The 20,362-nt window shown below is 41.9% G+C and overlaps 1 protein-coding gene across 1 annotated transcript in view; it reads right to left on the bottom strand.

Annotated features, from left to right (window-relative positions):
* Positions 1-20,362, bottom strand: part of PKHD1 (PKHD1 ciliary IPT domain containing fibrocystin/polyductin) — a gene marked incomplete at its 3' end in the record, with an annotated part of 394,211 nt that overhangs the window by 340,945 nt on the left and 32,904 nt on the right. The window contains exons 19-26 of the mRNA XM_079780770.1: positions 19,512-19,639; positions 18,170-18,345; positions 15,253-15,391; positions 13,095-13,222; positions 10,330-10,514; positions 9,315-9,437; positions 7,445-7,550; positions 6,700-6,975 (exon numbers count right to left, since the gene is read on the bottom strand). Of these exons, the coding sequence (XP_079636896.1) occupies positions 6,700-6,975; positions 7,445-7,550; positions 9,315-9,437; positions 10,330-10,514; positions 13,095-13,222; positions 15,253-15,391; positions 18,170-18,345; positions 19,512-19,639 (1,261 nt within the window). The remainder of the gene's footprint in view (positions 1-6,699; positions 6,976-7,444; positions 7,551-9,314; positions 9,438-10,329; positions 10,515-13,094; positions 13,223-15,252; positions 15,392-18,169; positions 18,346-19,511; positions 19,640-20,362) is intronic.

The following is a 20,362-nucleotide window of genomic DNA, read 5'->3' as shown; positions in this document are numbered from 1 at the left end:
AGGAGACTAGAGGGGAAAGAGAGGTAGAAATGTATCCTGGAGTTACAATACTGCCACAAGTCAGAGAAGGGAAGTAGATGGTCTCTGAAAAACCCTTCCTGCCCTACATTTTTAAATATTGTCCCTGCCAATCCTATAAAATACTAGAGGTTCGGATCATGAAATTCATGCACTGGGGTTGGGGGGCGGGTGGGGGAGTCCCTCAGCCCAGCCTGCGCTCTCTTGTAGTCCAGGAGCCCTCGGGGGATGTCCGACTGCCAGCTCCCCACAGGAAGCGGGCCTAAGCTGGCAGTCGGACACCCTTAGTGCTGCCGAAGAAGCGGGAGAGGCTCCCATCACCACCACTGTGCTCGCAGCTGTCAGCCCAGCTTCTGGCTGAGCGGCGCTCCCCCTGTGGGAGCGCACTGACCACCCAGGGGCAGCTCCTACATTGAGCGTCTGCCCTCTGGTGGTCAGTGCATGTCATAGTGACCAGTCATTCCAGGTAGTTCCGCCATTAAGGTCAATTTGCATATCACCCTTTTATTATCCTACATAATAAAATGGTAATATGTAAATTACCATCACTCCGCTACGCCCACGATTGGGCCAGCAGGAGGTGCAAGGGGCGAGACTCAGGGTGGCCGGGGTAGCTGATTGGGCCAGCAGGACGCTGAGCTCGCGGAGCCAGTGGCGCCGCGAGCTCAGCGTCTGTGTCATGGCTGCCCCGGAGGCTTTCGGAAGGCCTGGTGCACCGGCGGACAGCCAGCCGGCTCCCCCGCGATCAAAAGCCAAAGCGGGGGAGCTGTCTGTCTGTCTGCGCTGGCGCAAGGCCTTTCGAAAGCCTCCGCCGCGCTGGAGGCTTTCGGAAGGCCTGGGGCACCAGCGGACAGACAGCCAGCTGGTGCACCAGGTGCATGATTAAATCATGCACTGGGCCTCTAGTATAGGATATTTGTTTCTGGAATTATCAAGTATAAGAGAGCATCATGGCAGAAGGAGCAGTGGGCCCAGAGTCAGGGCCACAGATTGCTCTGCCACTTAAAGCAGATCATTTGGAGTATTGCCCTTAAAAAACAACCCTTCCAGCTTTTGTGATTTGATATCATACATACTAGGTTCTGGTCTCCATGATTGTGTAGAAGTGACTGACATCACAACCCACTGCCATCAGGATTTCTCCGCTGATCACTGTAGAGCAACCCCAGAAACCCGTGTCCCCTCACTGCAGACGTCGGTGAGAAGAGGCTGGCACCAATCGTACCACTCTCATGGCCCACTTTCCCATTTAGAGGAGCAGCCCTTGATCTCACTGATAAACAGAAGTCCCCTTTACTGATGAGGGCAATGATGCTGGTCTGCCATCTCCCCAGAAGGGGATACAAGAGTGGCAGTGAAGCCACCAGATACTAATAGAGACATGCACCCCTTGAGGGCGGGAAGTGGGTGCAGGAGCAAGCTTATCTTCTCAAAGCAGGTCAGCGGAGTAAGAGAAACATACAACCTGAAGAAAATCTGTCAGGAAAATATGACTGTGAGAAATACACCCTGAAGCTAAATATATCATCTTGCCCTGAAGAGTCAAGGCAAGACTACAATAGACTTCAAATTTAGAGAATAAAATTAAAGAAAAAAATAATTTAAAATAGCAACATAAAAGATAACAATATATGAAAACAATCTTGACAAGAAAAATTCAAGATAATGAAGAAAATTAAAGAAAATGTTGAAATGCTACAGAGGAACATAACAGATAGATTAAAACTCAAATGAGGAAACTAAAATAAATGGGTAGAAAGAGTGAACTCAGAATGGTTGCTTATCTTCCTAAATTAAACCAAAGCATCAATACAAGATTTTACATTTATATTAAACAAGCTGATTTTAATTCAATAAAAAATAAACAACACTAACTAGAATACAAAATTTCAAAAATAAGAGTAAAGAAGTCTTCTGCCAGACATTAAAATATATTATTAAAAGCTATAATTAAAATTCAATAAATCACAAATAGCCAGACAGATGAATGGAACAGAATAGGGAGTTCAAAAATAAATCCAGATAAGTATAGGACTATAGGGAATGAAAAATATGGCATTTTACATAAGTGAAAATAGATGGATTCTTTATTTAGTAAATTAAATAAGTGAATAGTATTGAAGAAATTAAATATGAGTTCTTCTCATATCCTTACCAAAAGAAATTCCAAGCTGATATAATATTTCACCAAAAATAATAAAGAATTATAAAACTAGAAGAAAACATGGTAGAATTTTTATTTTTATGTAATTTTAGAGAAGGAAAGCCATTCTAAGTATTTTGTAACCCTAAAGCCATAAAAAGTTGATAAACTTACTGCATAAAAAAATAAAACATGCATGCTCAATTAGTTGGAGCATTGTACCATACACCAAAAGGTTGTGGGTTCAATTGACATACTTAGGTTGTAGGTTCAATCTCTCTTCTTCACTAAAAATCAATAAAAACATATCCTTGGGTGAGGATTAAAAAAATAAAAATAAAATAAAATATGTATGAATTACAAAAACAGGAAACAAAGAGACAAAAAATAAACATATAAAGGTCTAATATCCTTAATATAAAAGAAGTTCTTTAAATCAATAACAAAGAAAAATAGCCCAATTGAAAAAAAAAGTGAGCTAAGGAGATGAATACACAATTCACTGAGAAGAAAAAACAATTCCTCTTAAACATATGAAAAGATATTTAATTTCTCTCAATGAAATAAAAGCAAAGTAAAAGTACAATAAAATATTATTTTTTCTCTTATATCAAAAAGTTTGGTAACACTGTGTTAATAAGAGGTGGTAAATAGACATTCATATGCATAGAGAATAAATTATACACCTCTAAAGAGAATATTTTGGTATTTTCAAAATATTAAATGTATACCACCTCTTGACCTAGGAATTCCACTTCTAAGAAGTTCTATTACTAATATATGCAAAATGGAACAACTGCATATCCACATACAAAGGAATGAAGCTGCACCCTGTTTTGAATTGTGTCCCCTAAAAATTCATATGTTGAAGTCCTACCTGCCAGTACCTCAGAATGTGAGCTTGTTTGGGAATAAGTTCATCATAGATGTAATTAACTAATATAAGATGAAGTCATACTGGAGTAGAATAGAGTGGGCCCCTAATTCAGTATGACTGGTATCTTATTATAAAGGGAAATTTGGGCACAGAAAAGACATAGCAAGAACACCAAATGAAGATGAAGGCAGAGATCAGGTGATGCTTCTATAGCCAAGGAATGCCAACGATTGCCAGTGAACTCCCACGAGCTAGGAGATAGGCATGAAGCAGGTTGTTTCAGAAGGAATCAACTCTGCCAACACCTTGATCTGTAACTTCCAGCCTCCAGAACAGTAGGACAATAAATGTCTGTTGTTTGAGCCATCCAGTTTGTGGTACCTAGATAAGCATCCCTAGAAAACTAATTCAGACCCCTACCTCATACCATATGCAAAAGTTAACTCAAAATGAATCAGATACCTAAATGCAGGAGCTAACAATGCAAAATTCTTAGGAGAAAAAACATATGCACAAATCTTAGTGACATTGGATTAGGCAATTGTTTCTTAGATATGATACCAAAGCACAAGCAACAACAACAATAAAATATACATTGGACTTGATCAAAATTTAATAAAACTTTTGTGCTTCAAAGACTTCTATCAAGAAAATAAAAAGACAAGCCACAGGTGAGAGAAAATATTTGCAAATCATATATCAGAGACTCGCCCAGACTACATAAAGAACTCATACAAATTAATGACTAAAGGACAAATAACTCAATTTTTTAAATGGGCACAGGATTTGGGTATTTCTTCAAAGAATATATATATTTGTAGCCTCGCTTGTGTTCTTGGAACAAGCCAAGCTTATTCTGACTTAAGACTTTATCATTTAATGTTCCCTCCACCTAGACTCTCTTCTCCAAGATTTCCCCAGGACTCATTCCTTCACCTCATCCATGTCTCCATTCTCCAGTGCCATCCACCTCAACCCTCCAGTGCCAATGGCCTTCCTATCACAACCACCCCTTCTGTCACTCTTCCCCTGCTTGATTTTTCTCTGACACAATTAACCATCACCTCCATGGCAGCAGGAACGTTATTTTAATTTACTATATGCCCCACATTAATAGTCTCTGGCACATAATAAGAGCTAAATAAAGTGTTGTTATTATTGTTGATGTTAATGATTAAAAGTTGCAGAGGTGGTAACACTGTGCCATTTCTATTTGAAAGTTCAGGTGTCTCACAAGGTCCCATAACTAAAGAGAAGGTAACTCAGTAAGAAATGAACCAAGGAAGTATGTCCTCCAAAGCCGAGATTTTCCTTTAAAATCCTTTGGAGGGTGCTTCTGCATATGGTAAGTGGTAATTTAGAATATTATTTGTCATATTATTATACATATCCATTTCATACTGGATTATGCTGTAAATTCCTTGCTGGTAGGACTCAGCCTGGTTCTCTTTAAATCCTCTACTGCAACGTTGCTTAAACTCCACCGTTCATAGAAATGGCCTAAGAATCCTGTTAAAACGCAGGTTGAGTAGGAGGTCTGGGATAGGGCCTGAGACTCTGCATTTCTAACAGATTTCCAACTGATACAGCTACTACTAGTCCAGAGCCACACTGTGAGTGGCAAGGACTTCAGCATCTAGCACAGGGCTTTACACAGGGTGGCTTCATCAGGGTTGAGTGAGTGAAGGAGTGAGACTGGTTGATACTAAGTAGGTAGCAGAGCGAATGTAAAGTTTAAATCCAGTAATAAGGATAGTAGCAACTAGAGCTTCTCTCTCTCTCTCCTCTCTCTCTCTCTCTCTCTCTCTCTCTCTCTCTCTCTCTCTCCTTCCTTTTTCCCTTAGTCTTTACTGAAAGTCAATTTGCACCCACCCAACATTTTTCCTTCTCTGAGTTTTCCATCTTTTCCTAAAATATATAGAGATGATATAAATCCTCCCAGACAAATTACTTTACTACATATTGCTACTACAGTATGCCTTGATTGGGTGATAGGATGAGGGACCAACTATTGATGTGCCTGGGACTTTCTGAGTTTTAGCATTAAGAGTTCCATGACCCAGTGTTAAAACGGAGTCTTTCATTCAGGAAAACCCCTCAGTCCCAGGAAAAGCAGCACAGTTGGCCGCCTAGCCTGGGCAAGGCACTCTGTCTAGAGGAAACAAAGATGACTGAGTCACAGGTCTGCCACTGGGGTGTCTGCAATCTAGTGGCAGGAGCTAAAGAAGGTTTGTGTGGCCTGAACTGCAAAGTTAACTTGAGATCAAAGCCCCTTATACATCTACTGGGAAGACTATTACATGCCCTAAACTCAAGCTAATCATTATTGGGTTAATATCGAATATGATCTTGCACTGTGAGCATCACATATCCTCTGGTTCTTCCCTTAAATCACTGAGAAATCAGAGAAAGCTTGCTCTATTTCAGTCACTTGTCTAGGCAAAGTCAAGTCAGAAACAAGCTGATCCTTGGAACAACGCATTTGTGGCCAGGAAACACCATTTCAAAAAATGTTCTAAGCCACAGGTCTTTGTTCAGCAGAATAAACAATGACAACAATCCAAGGCATTAAGAAGTTTTATGCTCCAAAAATCATACATTAACATACACACACACACACACATATATATATACATACACACACACACACACACACACACACACACATATACATGCATAAGTATTCCTAAGAATTCTTGCAATCTGGCTGGGTTGTTTTTAACTGTCATGTTCCTCAGAAGAGATCCTTGGATTTCATGGCACTAACACCCAATCCACAGGGCTGACACTGACAAGATCTACTGGCCTTTGCATACCCCACTGTTCAAATGCTAGTTGGCTTTGCATGCTAGCCAAGTATCCAAGTGCATGTCAGTTTACAAATATTTGTGAGCACCCACTGTGTGCAAGGCTTCTAGTGGGCAAGACCTAAACATCACACATGCAAATGCTTTTACTTTTCAAAGGACTTTCCCACCTGTTGACTCATTTTAATCTCATACAAAACTAGGAGGCCTATAAGTTAAGCATCATTAGGCTCATTATATAACTAAGACAGCACGGCACGCAAAAGCAGCAGGAGTCTTGGCATCTGACAATCCCAGTTTGCATCCTAAATCCACCTCTTTCTATTGGAAAGCCTGGGGCAAGTCACTGTTCTCGCAGAACCACCATTATCTCATCTGAACAATGTGGAGAATATCTCCATCTTCCAGGTGGTTGTAAGCATTTAGGGTATGTGACTACCTAAGAGATACTTCATAATTAACACGATGCCTATCATCATCTTTATTAGGAAACTAAGTCCCCTAAAAATAACTGACATTTCTAAGGTCACACATCTGATTTTGGCATCACAAAAACCCAAGCACATATGTCCTAACACCCAATCTGGTGTTGTTTCCACTAAACCAAATTATCCTGGTGACTCAGTGACTGACCCAATCGTGCCTAACATCACAGCCAAACTATGTAGCAAATGAGTTCATTTAAGGGCTCAAATATCTGTTGCTCATTAGAAGAAATTCTGATGGCAGAAAACAAAAAGCTGTGAATCATAGTGGATACAGAATTTATTACACAGCAGGAGTAGGTTCCTGCATATCAGCAAGAATGCTACCTTCAGAGGGTCAGATGCAATGTGGGGTCCTCCCCATATTACCGATCTCTGCAGCTCTAGAAGGCTCCACTGCGTCCAGTCTGGGTTCCACGATCAGGAAGAGGCCTCCTCCACTGGCATTGATGGCACGACCCGAGGGTCTCACCAGCACTGAGATCTGATACACTCCAACAGGTAGCAGGTCTGTCTGGCAGACTACATCTGTTTGGTTTGAGAAAATAACTTTGCAACTTGTTTTATTCACTGTAATCTGCAAGGCCTGGGAGTCACCAGAGAAACTAGTTCCAGTAATATAAACCAGTAGGTCCATGTCACCATCTTAAAAAAGAAAATAAATTAAAAGAACAAATCATCTCTCAGGGATCACTCCATTTCAGATAACTCTAACGTCAAATGATCATTTTCTTTCATCTTCCCCTCTCATCTACAGATTCAAGGAGTTGCATGCTGACTCAAATACTGGACATTGGCATTTATCATTGTAAGCATACAGCCCCCATCTTAAATGGTCTCAAAAGTAGTAATGAGAGAAGACTAGTCAATAAAAATGGGGGGAAATCAAAGTAAAGAATATTTCAAAACAAGAAACAAAGAAAATAAAGCATTTTAAGTCATCAAAAATCCACTTGTCTCCATTTTCAATCATAACAATACTAGTTACATTGGGCAAAAAATACACTTTCTGTTGCATCACTAAACAACCACTCCATAAACTGATGCACCTCCTACCCACCCATCACCAGGTACAGGGCCACTGACAAAAATCACTCTGTGCCTATAATCTTACCAAGGGAATACCTCACAGAGTGGACCCAGGGAGTTGATCCTTCAAGATACTGGAAAGAACAGGAACCTGAGCAATGAGCTAGTATGTTATTCACTTGCACAACTACCTGAAAAAAGGCAAAAGAATAAAACCCAAATGTATGTATTTCATGTACTCAGTAGTATTCATACCAATAAAGTATTTGTGAAATTTGTCCAAATTAAAATGTGTTCATGATTCACTTATTTTCTTTCTGCTATTTCCCAGTAATAAACCCTAAATTGTAATGAATAGCTCAAAATATGTCAGACTCTTAAACTGATGGCAAACATGCTGAAACCTCACATTTCTACAATTAAATGTGCTACATCTTGAATAAATATCCTGTCTGTCATATAAAACTAAATTTAATAAAATTCAAACTGCACAAGGACTTTTTATTCCTTTCTATTTTCAACTAGGTAGATATTTCCTGTGAAAAGCCCTTCCTTTGCTGGTAAATGCCAGAAAAGTAGGCACCTTCCTTCCACCATTACTACACGGGTATATAACTAAAAATTGGAGTATTTGGACACTTGGTTTGGGGCCTTTTTTTGTCCTAGAATAGGGCCCCAAGAAGAGACTACAGTTGACTCTTGAACAACATGGGTAAATGTATTTTTTATAAATACTATAAATGTATTTTCTCTTATGATTGTCTTAATACTGTAAGTACGTTATTTTTTATAAATACTATAAATGTATTTTCTCTTATTTTAATATTTTCTTTTTTCTAACTGCTTTATTGTATACAGCAGTGGTCGGCAAACTCATTAGTCAACAGAGCCAAATATCAACAGTACAATGATTGAAATTTCTTTTAGAGCCGAAAACCGACTTCTGCGCATGGGCCACGAAGTTTCAATGGCACTGTACATGCACGCCCGCATGTGGTATTTTGTGGAAGAGCCACACTCAAGGGACCAAAGAGCCACATGTGGCTCGCGAGCGCGGTTTGCCGACCACTGGTATACAGTCTGAAATACATATAACATATGAAACATGTTGTTAATTCACTGTTTATGTAATTGGCTACTAGTAGTTAAGATTTGGGGCAGTCAAAAGTTCCATACAGATTATTTACTGTGAGGGTGGCAGTGCCCCTAACCCCTGATTGTTCAAGAGTCAGTTTGTACATGTCTTTCCCTTGTCCTGGAGCTAATGTTAATCTAAAAGAATCCTACAATAGTTGGAGATGAGAAAAGATATGCTCATTGGACTCTCTATATAGGAAATATGGATAAAAGTACATACACTGTATTTTATGATAATGTTTTCTTATGGAGGGAAAAAAAGGGCATTGGGATAGCATAAAGGCATAATTGATAAAGAACACTTTTATTTTATCCATAAAGACAAAAAATACTAAATATATCAACATGTTGATGATTAGTAATCCTCAGTTTAGATACCCTGGTTTTGGTTATATTATTCTTTATAGTTTGGTATTTTAAATTTTTCTCAAATTAAAAGCAGATGACTTATAACAGGATTATGGGCAGATGGGAAAGAGGAAAGACATTTTTAAAAGAAAAGGAGTTGACTTAGCTCATTTACTTTTCAATACCACTGGGTAGAGGTATAAACCATATGTACTCACAGAGGTTCTCTATTTTTTATACCATAATAATAGCATCAATAATTATAATAACAGGATGTTGTGTTTACAAAGCACTTAAGTTTTCAGAGTACTTTCCATACTCTGTGGAAGTAGAGAGAGGACAGCCATAACTGTCTCTGTGTTATGGGTTATAAAACTTATCCTTGGGATTGGTCCACAGTACACATTAGGGAGGGGCTGAGACACATGTAAAACTAGTACTTGCATTTGGGGTGGCCCATCTACTCTCACCTGAGTGTGCTGGTTGGCAGTAACCAACATGTCTCCAAATACGGGAGCAAGAAAAACTCCACCATCATATAACACACGAGTGGTTGCAGCAGGGTTCACTCCAGTTAGATTTTCATCAGAGACCTAAGACGATCACATTTCTGGTGAATTCTGTCGTGGAATAGCAGTCTAGTCTTGTTTTAAACAAATAATAAAAGGCCTTTTCACACTCTGTTTAAGATAATCCGATAGCTAGAAAGTGAAAATGGAGTGACCGGGGATTGAAAACTAGAAACCTGACGTAAGTAATGACCAATGAAAGCCCCAGTAGGTTAGAGGGATATTTATTTGCAAATAGAGTTCTACAAAAATTATTTCTCTAAGTCTTGAGATACTTTTGTTTCTATGTGCTTTTCTATTTTGTATGTTTGCAATCCAAAATATTACAATAAAATGTAAGGAAACAAGTGCTATGAGATGACTCCTGTCATTCCTCTATCTCCACCCAAGTATTTTGTTTGAAAACCAGATGACCCACACTACCATATAACAGGGATCAAATTCCATCTCGGATTTCATTTTATAATAACCAAATGCTAGATGATCATTAGATTATTTTTAAAACCCTAAATATGCAAGAGCATCTGGTTTTGTCATTACCCAAAGACAGCAAATCCTTTTCTAAAATTCCTTCTGCTGTGCCATCTGCCTCCCTCATAATCTAAGTCAATCACATCTGCTTAAATTATCCTATAACAGATGCAGAATTGGTGTAAGGTGGACACTGACCAACAACGTCTCTACCTACACTGAGTTAGGAAAGGAGACATTGGTTCAAATTGCTTTATCAGAGATATGATTCACAAAATGTGTCTTGAAAACTTCCAGAAAGAAAGATAATTGAGCCCCTTTATTTGAATATTCCAATAAAATTAATAATTCATGACGGTTTTCATTTATATCATTCTGATATTTTTCTTTACAAAATTGTGCCAGGGCACAAACCCCATACCACCAAAAGGGATGCCATACATACCCTGATGAAAATGGGCAAATCCCCAACCTGGGTGGACCAGGAGAGGGTCCATACATGTTCGTAGCAAGACTTCAGATCCTCCGTCACAGTGAAGTCACTGACATTGAGGTACCTGGATGTGACGTCATCAGCATTGTTCTGTAAGAGCTTGCGAAGGTGACTAGCTGAAATATGTACAGGAACATCTGTGGGGAAAGGTTGTGATATACAAAATGTAAGACATAAATTACTCTACCTCATAGGGTCTCATCATGAAGATAACAGAATAAATGTCAAGATACCTTCTAAATATGCAGGAGACTCTCATGTTCAAAATATAGCTTCAAGAGAAGCCCCAGCCCAGTTAAGGTAGATACGAGCAGATGCTCACTTTTTATATCGTGATACCTTTAGTCAGTATCACATCTCAGAGCAAGCAGAGAGCACAGTCACATCAGACAAAATTATCTCAGCTGTCAACTCAAAATATAGACTCCAGACATCCTGGTAATGCCTGAAAGTCTAATTAAATGTTGAGTTTTCCAGGGGAAAAAAATGTAACTGGCTCTGTGAACACAGAAAAGTTGGCCACCTTTCACAGGGGGTGGGAGAGGCACACAGCAGCTGACATCCATAAAAACAGAGCCAGCCCAGCTGAGGAATGCTGACATTTAACTTCGGTTTCTCTATTAGAATTTCCTTTAAGCCCAACCACCTGCTTCCCCATTCCACATCGCCATAGAGAAGTAACACTGGGTACTTAAGTCCTACTTGGGTTTGAACTGTTTCATGCTTTACCAAAAGTTTCCATTTCGTTAGCTACTCTCAACAGCTCTGGGAGGTGGGTCATTTGGGTACCCTAATGCCTCCTTTAGAGATGAAAACTAAGAAGATTCAGAACCTTGCCAACCAAGTGAGGAAGGTTTTGATTAAAATCCAGGATGCCTTCTCCCTACTCAAGAGTCTTCCTCTGAAATCCCACACTGCCTTGGAGTGTTAATAAAATACCACTATATTTCTAAAATGCAAACAAAATTCTCATCCTTTAAAAAAAAAGATTATTCTACATTTGCATAACTTGGGGCCATCACCATTTCAAAAGGCCAGGTGACGGCTGGCTTCCCCTGTTGTTCTGCAGGCAGTGGGGAGCATCAGCAATAGAAGGTGGTGGCAGGAAGAGTCTGTCTATGCGCGGGCTGCAAGTGTCTCATTGTTGATAAGGGAAACAGCAAGGTGATGGACTTCACAGAGGCAGGGCACTCTTGGCACAGATTCACCCACTTATCAGACTCCAGTAGCAACAGAGTCCAATAGCCTAAGGACCTTCAACTTTTCCTGAGTTGCCCTATTAGAGTAAAAACACCACTCCATTCTTCCCACTCAGGAAGATTTATTGCAAGCCCAGCATCTTTCTGCCTGGGAGGGCAGAAGATTGTTGGACCATGCACCAATTTTTATATAGCCACTCTTGAGTTCTCCTGAGCCTCCTTTCTGATTCCCCTATGTTTATACGAACTAAATAACAAATTATAATCATTTATAATCCTTATCCTTTGTGAAATATGTATGTTATTGGAGATTTAGAAACTACTCTCATCGCATCTGAAAGCTCCTTCTACCTTTGTTATAACCACTACTATCCTCAATAGCATATGGCATCATCGTGGAGTTTAATTCAAAAGACCCATGGCTACCACGGATCTTGGCCTAGGAAACACCAGAGAGAAGAGGACTGACCTGAGATCAAAGACCCAGTTCACACCTGGACCCCGCCATCAACTATCTGTATGATTTTGGGCCAAACCTCAGTGTAGTGGGCTGAATGGTGGCCCTCCAAAAGATATGTCGCCCTGGTCGGTGTTGCTAAATGGTTAGAGCAGCAGCCTGCACCCTGAAGGGTTGCAGGTTCAATTCCCAAGCAAGGGCACTACCTAGGTTACAGGTTCGATCCCTGGTCCAGTCACATTGATGTATCTCTCTGTCTCTCTGTCTCTCTCGCTCTCTCTCTCTCTCTCTCTCTCTCTCTCTCTCTCTTTCTCTCTCTCTCCCTCACCCCAAAGAAAAAACCCCCCTACCTTCCATTCTCTCTACAAATCAAAGGGAAAAAAAATCTTTGGGTGGGGATTAAAAAAAAAGATATGTCAATTCCCTAATCCCCAAAACCTATTAATATTACATTATAAGGCCAAAGAGTTAATATTACCTTATATACAGCATAAGGTGTGCTAAGTCAAAGCCTGAGAAGAGTTTATTTTAGATTGCCAGGGTGGGCCCTGGATCACATATATCCTTATGAGAAAGGCAGAGGGAGTTCTGAGAAAGAAGAGGAAGAGACAATGTGACCATGGAGACAGCGGGTGGAGCCATAGCCAAGGGCAGCCGCCAGATGCTGGAAAAGGCAGGAAATGGACTCTCCCCATGAGCCTTCAGAAAAGTGTGGCCCTGCCAACAATTTGATTTTGGACTTCTGGCCTCAACTGTGAGAGAATAAATTTCTGTTGTTTTAAGCCACGAAGTTGTGGTCATTTGTTATGACAGCCCCAAGAAGCTAATCCTCTGTTTGCACGTCTATAAAACTAAAACTTTGGGATTATATTAGCAATGATATGTTATTGTTATTGTCTAAGTCTTTATTTAATAAGATCATTTTCAGACCCTGGAAAATAAACAAAATAGCATTCAGACTGTCCCCCTGCCTGACAATCTCACAGGATGTTGCTTGCCAAGGAATGCCCCTAAAACTGTAAATGAGAAAAGCTGCACCGTCCCCCCATTTGCCCCTTTACCAGGAATCACTGTATTAGAAAGGTGGATGCCAAAGTGTCCTCCTAAAGGTGGACTTGTTCTCTGAAGTCTCTGCGTTGCCACCTGGACCATCCCAGATCCTTCTTCTGCTCCTTCAGTGGGCACAGCTCTGTGGCATATCAAACACCGAGCATTAACCACAGAAACCTTCCGGAATGCTGCTCCAGGCAGAACATAGATCCTTCTCAAAGACCAGCTAGTCTCCCATGGTTCCAGACCACCCTGAGCTCAGGCTCCCTAATATCTGGTGCCCCTCTCGTATCACAGTAGAAAAAGTGTGCTGTAATTTCAGGATTTTTTAAGAATGCCCATCCTTCCCCTTCACTGGGCACCAGAGGGATGACACTGGCCTCCACGGCTCTGGTCCCCAGCACAGAGTAGAGGGAGAACTTGGTATTCTCAACCACACTGGCACAGTTAAATGCACAGGCGGTGACGGAAACTTCCCCATTCGGTGTCTGCAGCTGAAACACAGGCCACTCCAGCTGGCCAAGTTCTTCCCTAATACCTGCGCACAAACACACCGACTGCCTGATGCTGCTCTTAACACCATAAATGGGTCGACTAAATTGTGACACACCATGATGTAGAATACCATTCACCCATTAAAAACTTTATTTTAGAGGAATGTTTAATGAAATGAGGAAAATTTTAAGTTATACCATTAGGTGAAAAGAGCATGGTACAAATAGAGTATGTTATTTTTGGCCGTAATAGGAGGTTTAAAAGTGCATATATACATGTATATATGTATGTAAAAACTGCTTGGGGAAATAGACAGCCAGAATATGGATCCAATATGTTAACTGAAATTATGTCTGAACAGACAGAGTGATTTTTATCTTCTCCTAAGTGTTTTTCTATATTTTCCCAATTTTCAACAATAAACGTATCTAATTTCTGTCAAAAACAGTATTCAGTTTTACATACTGACGTGGGTACACACAACCAGACAGAAGCAGTAAGACAAAGTGACACTATGGGTGTTGGAAGATGAATCTAGGAGAGGCCAGACTGAAGGCTGCCCTGTCTTGCTTAGGCTGGAGGCTCCCAGGACCAAAGGGACTTGAGGAAAAATCAGTAGGGAAAGGTGTGAGGGCCACTCTTAAGTGTGGACCTTTCAAAACGACCTAAATTAGTCCTGTCGGTTCAGAGTTAATAGCTTCGACGTTTGGGGCACAGGACTGCAGGCTGGCGGGTGCGGCAGCTCCCTCCCCACCACCGCAGAGCTTGCACTCTTTCATTCTATTGGTGGATTTCACTTCTCTCCCGCCCAGAGGACCAGGTCAAGGAGAGCGGAGCGCAAAGTCAAGCTCTCTGCACCTGTCATTAATACGCTGTCTTAAGCACGGTGTAAGTGTGAGAACTAATTTTGGAACATATTAGAAAGAGATGGGGGGCAGTGAATTATAAAGGCTGAGCTTCTCAATTCTTCCTGTCCTACTGGGGTTTTGGAATCTGCATGGTTTTATTAATTAACCAGTCACTCCAATAAATTCAATAAAATAAATAAATAAATAAAAACAAAAAGAAAAGAATAAATTAGAGCCTACACATGCTCCAGGAGCTTAGAGGAAGAGCCTGCTCTTTAGTTACTGCTTTGTAAATTTGGCTAGGAAGTTTGACTATTTAAAGAAAAGTGATGCTTACGGGGCTCTAGTGCCATCTGGTGGTGAGTTCTTAGAAATAGCTGTGTTTGTTCTTGAGACCCATTTAGCCTCAAATAATTCTAATAAGATTAATATGAGAAATGAAAGGAGGGATGTGAACAGAAAATGGAGGCAATGTGAGACTCTGAAGAGCATAAACATACAACTACTTTTAAACAAGTTCTCTAGAAACTATTTCTTGAAGTGTAGTCCCCAGACCAGTAAAATCAGCATTGCCTGGGAACCCACTGAGAATGCAAATTCTCAGATCCTGCCCGATACCCAGTGAATTAAAGATGGTGAGGTTAGGGCTCAGTGATTTATGTTTTAACAAGACCTCCAGGTGTCTGATACTGCATTCTTAAGACTGAGAAGCATTGCTTTAAGCAACAAGATGGGTGACTTTTCCTAATAAAATTCCCACCTTTGTGTCCTCCAGGACCAACTGGCAATCCTAAGGAGCGACCAGTGAACAAAGACAGCTTCCTACCTTGCAGTGATGAGTGGGAGCTCTGAGCCACACCCTGCCAACCAGGAGGTTACATGGTAGACTGGAGGGGATCCCACCACAGAGAGTGATTCCACCAGATTCCCACCTGGGCGAGCTGTTCCAGAATCAGCCTGAGAAACTGGAGAGCAACAATCCATTTAATATCAAGTAACTCGAGGTGGAAGGCCAGCTGTGAGGAAAGTCCCCGCTGGAGATGCTGCGTTACTTAGATCTCAGCACAAACTCAAAGCTGAGATTCCCGCCCTCTGCTGGATGCAGAGCGCAGTGAGAGGAGGCAGGGGTTTAGTACCAACAAAAAAATGCAAGGTCATGGTGTAAAGGAGACAAAGTCTGATTTCACTGCAAAGTTCAAGGAGACGTAAGCCAGACAAACATCACTCCTGTGCCACAGGGGGGCCCTCACACAGACAATCTACCACAGTGTGGATGGCCACCCTTTCTTCCTTTCTTTTCCCTGGCAACTCCAGGAATGCCCAGCAGATCCTCCTTAAGAAGACTAAACACAAGAGGCACATACTGGGGAGACCTACTATTTATCCACAGTGTAGAGTCAGCATATGAGCAGGAAAAGTGCACACTTTGAGAAAGACCACTGTTGAAATCCTGATTTTCCACTTCTCTTAGATTACCATTTGGCTAATCAAACTAACCTAAGACATTTTCTCATTTCTAAAATGGGAATCATGACATATACCAACCTGCACAGCAGGGAGAGTTTAGTGAGATGGCAGATTTAAATGACCAGCACAATGTAATTCAATATTCTCCTCCCCTCTTACTAGGCGCTGTATAAAAGATCGCTTCTTCCCCGGGACAGTACAATGAGACAGGACACAGTTTAAGGCAGTATGCTTGCATACGCAATGCTTAGCACAGTACCAGGCACAGAGTGGGTGCTCAGTAACTGTTGATGCACTCAGCTGGGTATGGAGTCATTGAAGTTTTGGCTTTGGTATCAAAGATCTCAGGGTTTCAGGGTTGTCCACGTCCCAGCTATGGATTTGGAGCAAGATACTCAGCCCCTCTTAGCTTTGCTTTTGTCATCTATAGAGTGGGAATACTAGGACCATCTCATGGGGTTCTAAGAGGTAAATGAGAAATAAATGGTAGCTACCATTAGATGAGAAAAACTTCCACAGAGGACATTTAGATGGGAGAATATAACAGTGTTAAATTGATCAGAGAAATGTCAGACAATTAACTCTGAATATTGAGTCCAACTGTGTCAAGTTTATGTTGCCATTAAAAAATCTTCAAAGCAAAGTTGTTGCCAGCACGCTAACTAGCCAAAGCAGGAAACATGGTTTTACCCAAGCCACCCATCTTCTTTCTTGTCTCTGCCCTCTTCCTCTCTGCTTCCCTCCTCACCTCACTCCTGGGATGGATCCAGATAGTGGAGCATTTGGTGGCAGAAAGGTGGGGGCAGTGAGAAAGCACTCTGGATCTTGCACTTTGAAGGTTTGTAGGTGTAAGATAGCATTTAAAGAAGAAGAGGAGAAAAAAGGGAAAGGCAACTATTATCTAACCCTGAGTTTCCCTATCACGCAGTTAAAGTGTCTGAAATATCGAGACCCTCAGTCCTCCAGGAATCTGGGCAGCACTTGAGGGTCACCAAAGGTCCAGCCCGGTATCTTAGGCCCCAAGAATTCAGGCAGTTACCCAAGCACACCATTTGAATATTATTTCCTGTGTGCCAGAACATAAGCAGGGTTTAAAATAAGCAGTGACACAGTCTGACCCAGATGCCCTCAAAACACTTAAACCATTGAAACAAATAAGAGACAGAATTTTGATGAGTTCAAATACAACGTAATTTCAGGGCTAATAGAGAGACCTTTTGCCATGCACCCCCAAGTTCCCCTGCCCTCAGCTCTGCAATTTTATAGGCAAAAGGCTGAAAACGTGCACATTTTGTAAATCAAATGTAAATGACTGCTTCCTCCCCTTCTCCTGGGTGAAGAGAAGCCACTTAAAGCAGGAAAGCTGAGCCCCAAAGTCACAAGCATCTGACGGGAAATGGAGAATAAACAGAACTTGGAAGCCTGGAGGCCCTGGGAGCAATGATACCATCTGCCCAGCGGTGGGCTTCCCCTCCCCTGGGTGTGCGGTCTCCGGGGCCAGTCTCAAGTCCCCTGATGAGCACTTTGTCCCTAAGACCTGTGAACAAGCAAAGCCCAGTGAGGTCACTGTGCCTAAGGAAGGTCAAAGGACTTGGTGGAGAAAGAGGCCAGGCCTGAACCCTAACTGACAAGTGGGAGGAATCTAGATGGGCAGAAGGAAGGACAAGGCTATTCTCATGAGGGCCTGGTTACCCTCTAGCTCTCACTGAGTCTGTCATAAATCAGAACTTTAGTCCCTTTATATGGCCAGATATTGCTGTGTACTTCAGCACTTTGTAAGACAGATATTAACTGATAGAGAGATCAAGAAATCCTTCTGGACTTCTTATTAACAGTAATAATAATAATGTTAATAGTAATAATAATTGCTCATGTTTATTGAGCACTTACTATGGTCAGGACCTGTGATGAGTGCTTTCCATTACACTTCAGTTAATCTTTGCAGTTAATCCAATGAGGCAGGGACCTCAATATGACTATTTTATGGATGAGGAAACCAAGGCTTCTCAGCGAGGAAGGAGTAAAATCGGGGCAACAGCACAACTACCAGAAGCAAGAGCAAGCATTGCAGAAAATAGGAAAAAAGAGAAACTAGCAAGAGAAATATAGGGGCCAAGGGCACACAATACCGACCCCATCTTCTCTCTAGGAAAAGGCAGGCAAGATGGAGAATCACCTGTGCCCTCTTCATTAAAATAACAGCAGCCCCTAGCAGAAAAGTTTAAGGTCAGCCTTTGACGGACAGGTCCATGGAAGAGAATGGATTCAATGATCACCTGATAGGTTTGTGTCTGCAATAATAATTTCATCCACATAGAACACGCCAGTCTCCTGAGCCGGAGGGAAGAGGTCAATTCGATGTACCAGCACCGGGGAGTTTGCCAGAGACCTCTGGAGATGCACGGAGCGATGCACGCAAGTCTTCCAGAGGTTAGTGCAAGTGAATCGCCAGCTGAAAAACAAGTGCACAGCAGAAATGGGCCTGTCCCTGTGCATCCACAGTCCCCTCCCGTTAGAGCCCTCATTCTCCAACCTAGGGGCCTGAGGACTGTGTAGCCAGGAGAGGGACCCGGTGAACCCCCAGCACCCAAACAGGCCTGTGTGCCTTGGGTACAACATCCAAGACAGGCTGTTAAACTGAACTTGTGCTATCACATTAGTGAATCACATTTTAAGGCAATCATTCATTCCTGACATCGAGTCTTTTTCAAATCCTATATAACAAAAGCCTAATATGCTAAGAGTCCGGTCGACCCGTCAGCTATTCAACCAATCAAAGCGTAATATGCTAATGATATGCTAAGGCCGCTCAACCGCTCGCTATGACATGCACTGACCACCAGGGGGAAGATGCTCTGACCTCTAGGTCAGCTTGCTGCTGGGGTCCGGCCAATCAGGAATGATCGAGACTGAATGAGACGGGCTGGACACACCCTGAAGCTGTCCTTCAGACCCTCCCCGGCTGACCAACCTCCCACATCTCTCTCCCGCCCCAATTATGCACCAGTGGGGTCCCTTGGCCTGGCCTGTGCCCTCTCACAATCCGGGATCCCTTGGGGGATGTAAGAGAACCGGTTTTGGCCCAATCCCACAGGCCAGGCCAAATTGGTGCACCGAGCCTCTAGCTACAATATAAGTGTGTGTCTCAGGCAGATAGTATGTTAGGCTTTAATGAGAAGGAAGATTAATACTCCTGGACATTACAGGACTATTTAGGTTTAAAACCACTTACAAAACCCATAAGAGATCTCTGGAAAGAGCACTGAGTCAAGGCACCGAGATGCTTGAATTTTATTCCAGAATCTTGTTCACTCGCCAAATTCTGGTGAATCACCAAATGGGGTGAATCATCACCCCATTTTTCTCATCGGTAATGTCCAGGAATATTTTCTAAAGCCTCTTCCAAATACTATGTTCTGTGACTATGAGAAATGTCAGACTCCTTCTAGGAAAATTATATTCCTCACAACTAACTGTTTTTACATCAAACTTCTCCAGGTTCCATTTTTTCCCATCTGTGTTCAGAGCCCTAAGTTAGCTCGTATCTGAGGCACTGTCCCCGAGAGAGCTAATCATCCCAGTTGGCAGAATTCCCACAACTCCCCACAGATTACCTACCTTTCAGGACTAGTTCCCACGAGACTCCAGTCACAGGTGATGTTCTTAATGATGTTTTGAAGATTGATTGTGAAAGACACGGTCACCTTCAGGGTCTTATTCATGTGGCCTTTGTATGCAATGCACAGCTGTGGACACCAGATAAGTGCTTCAGCTCTATCAGTGCAGGAAGCAGCCATTCAAACAATGTGAGGTGAGGAGAGCCTATCTCTCTAGGACACTGCCTCACACTGTGAGGGAGTCAGCCCAGTTCCTGCCCTCCCGGACCTTACCAGTCTAGCAGGAGAGACAAATCATTTAGAGTAAATAGTTATTTTCCGAAAGGGAGTTATTAAGTGCACTGTGTTTGGCAATGACAATTTTAGAGGATCTCAATTAGAAAACCCCTGTTCTGACCTGGTTACCTGTGCAACCTTGAACAAGTCACTTAACCTCTCTGAGCTGCAATTCCTTGACTCTAACTCCCCAGCATCCTTGGTTTCTAACTCTGAGTTAAGTAAAACTATTTGGCTCAAAAAGTCTTTAGAGCAGAATTTTTTTGACTTCAGCACTATTGACATTTTGGATTGGATTTTCATTTTTCCTGTGAGGGGTCTATTCTATGCAATGTACATATTTAGCAACATCCCTGGGATCTACCCAGGGAATGCCAGCAGCACTGACCCAGTTGTGGCAAACAAAAATGTCTTCATAAATTGCCAAATCTCCCCCTAGGAGGCAAAATTATGCCCATTGGGAGCTTCTGCTGTATGGGAAAGGCTGAGAGATGGGTGGTGCCCCGACCTGAGCCATTCGGTCCCTTTCCCACTGCTGTTCAACTAGGCCAGGACGAAACCACTGCCATGGACTCA

Source organism: Cnephaeus nilssonii (genome assembly GCF_951640355.1).
Source record: "Cnephaeus nilssonii genome assembly, chromosome: 9".
NCBI classification, from domain to species: Eukaryota; Metazoa; Chordata; class Mammalia; order Chiroptera; family Vespertilionidae; genus Cnephaeus; species Cnephaeus nilssonii.
The sequence above is the reverse complement of the archived record's forward strand: the minus strand, read 5'-3'. Positions and strand labels throughout refer to the sequence as shown.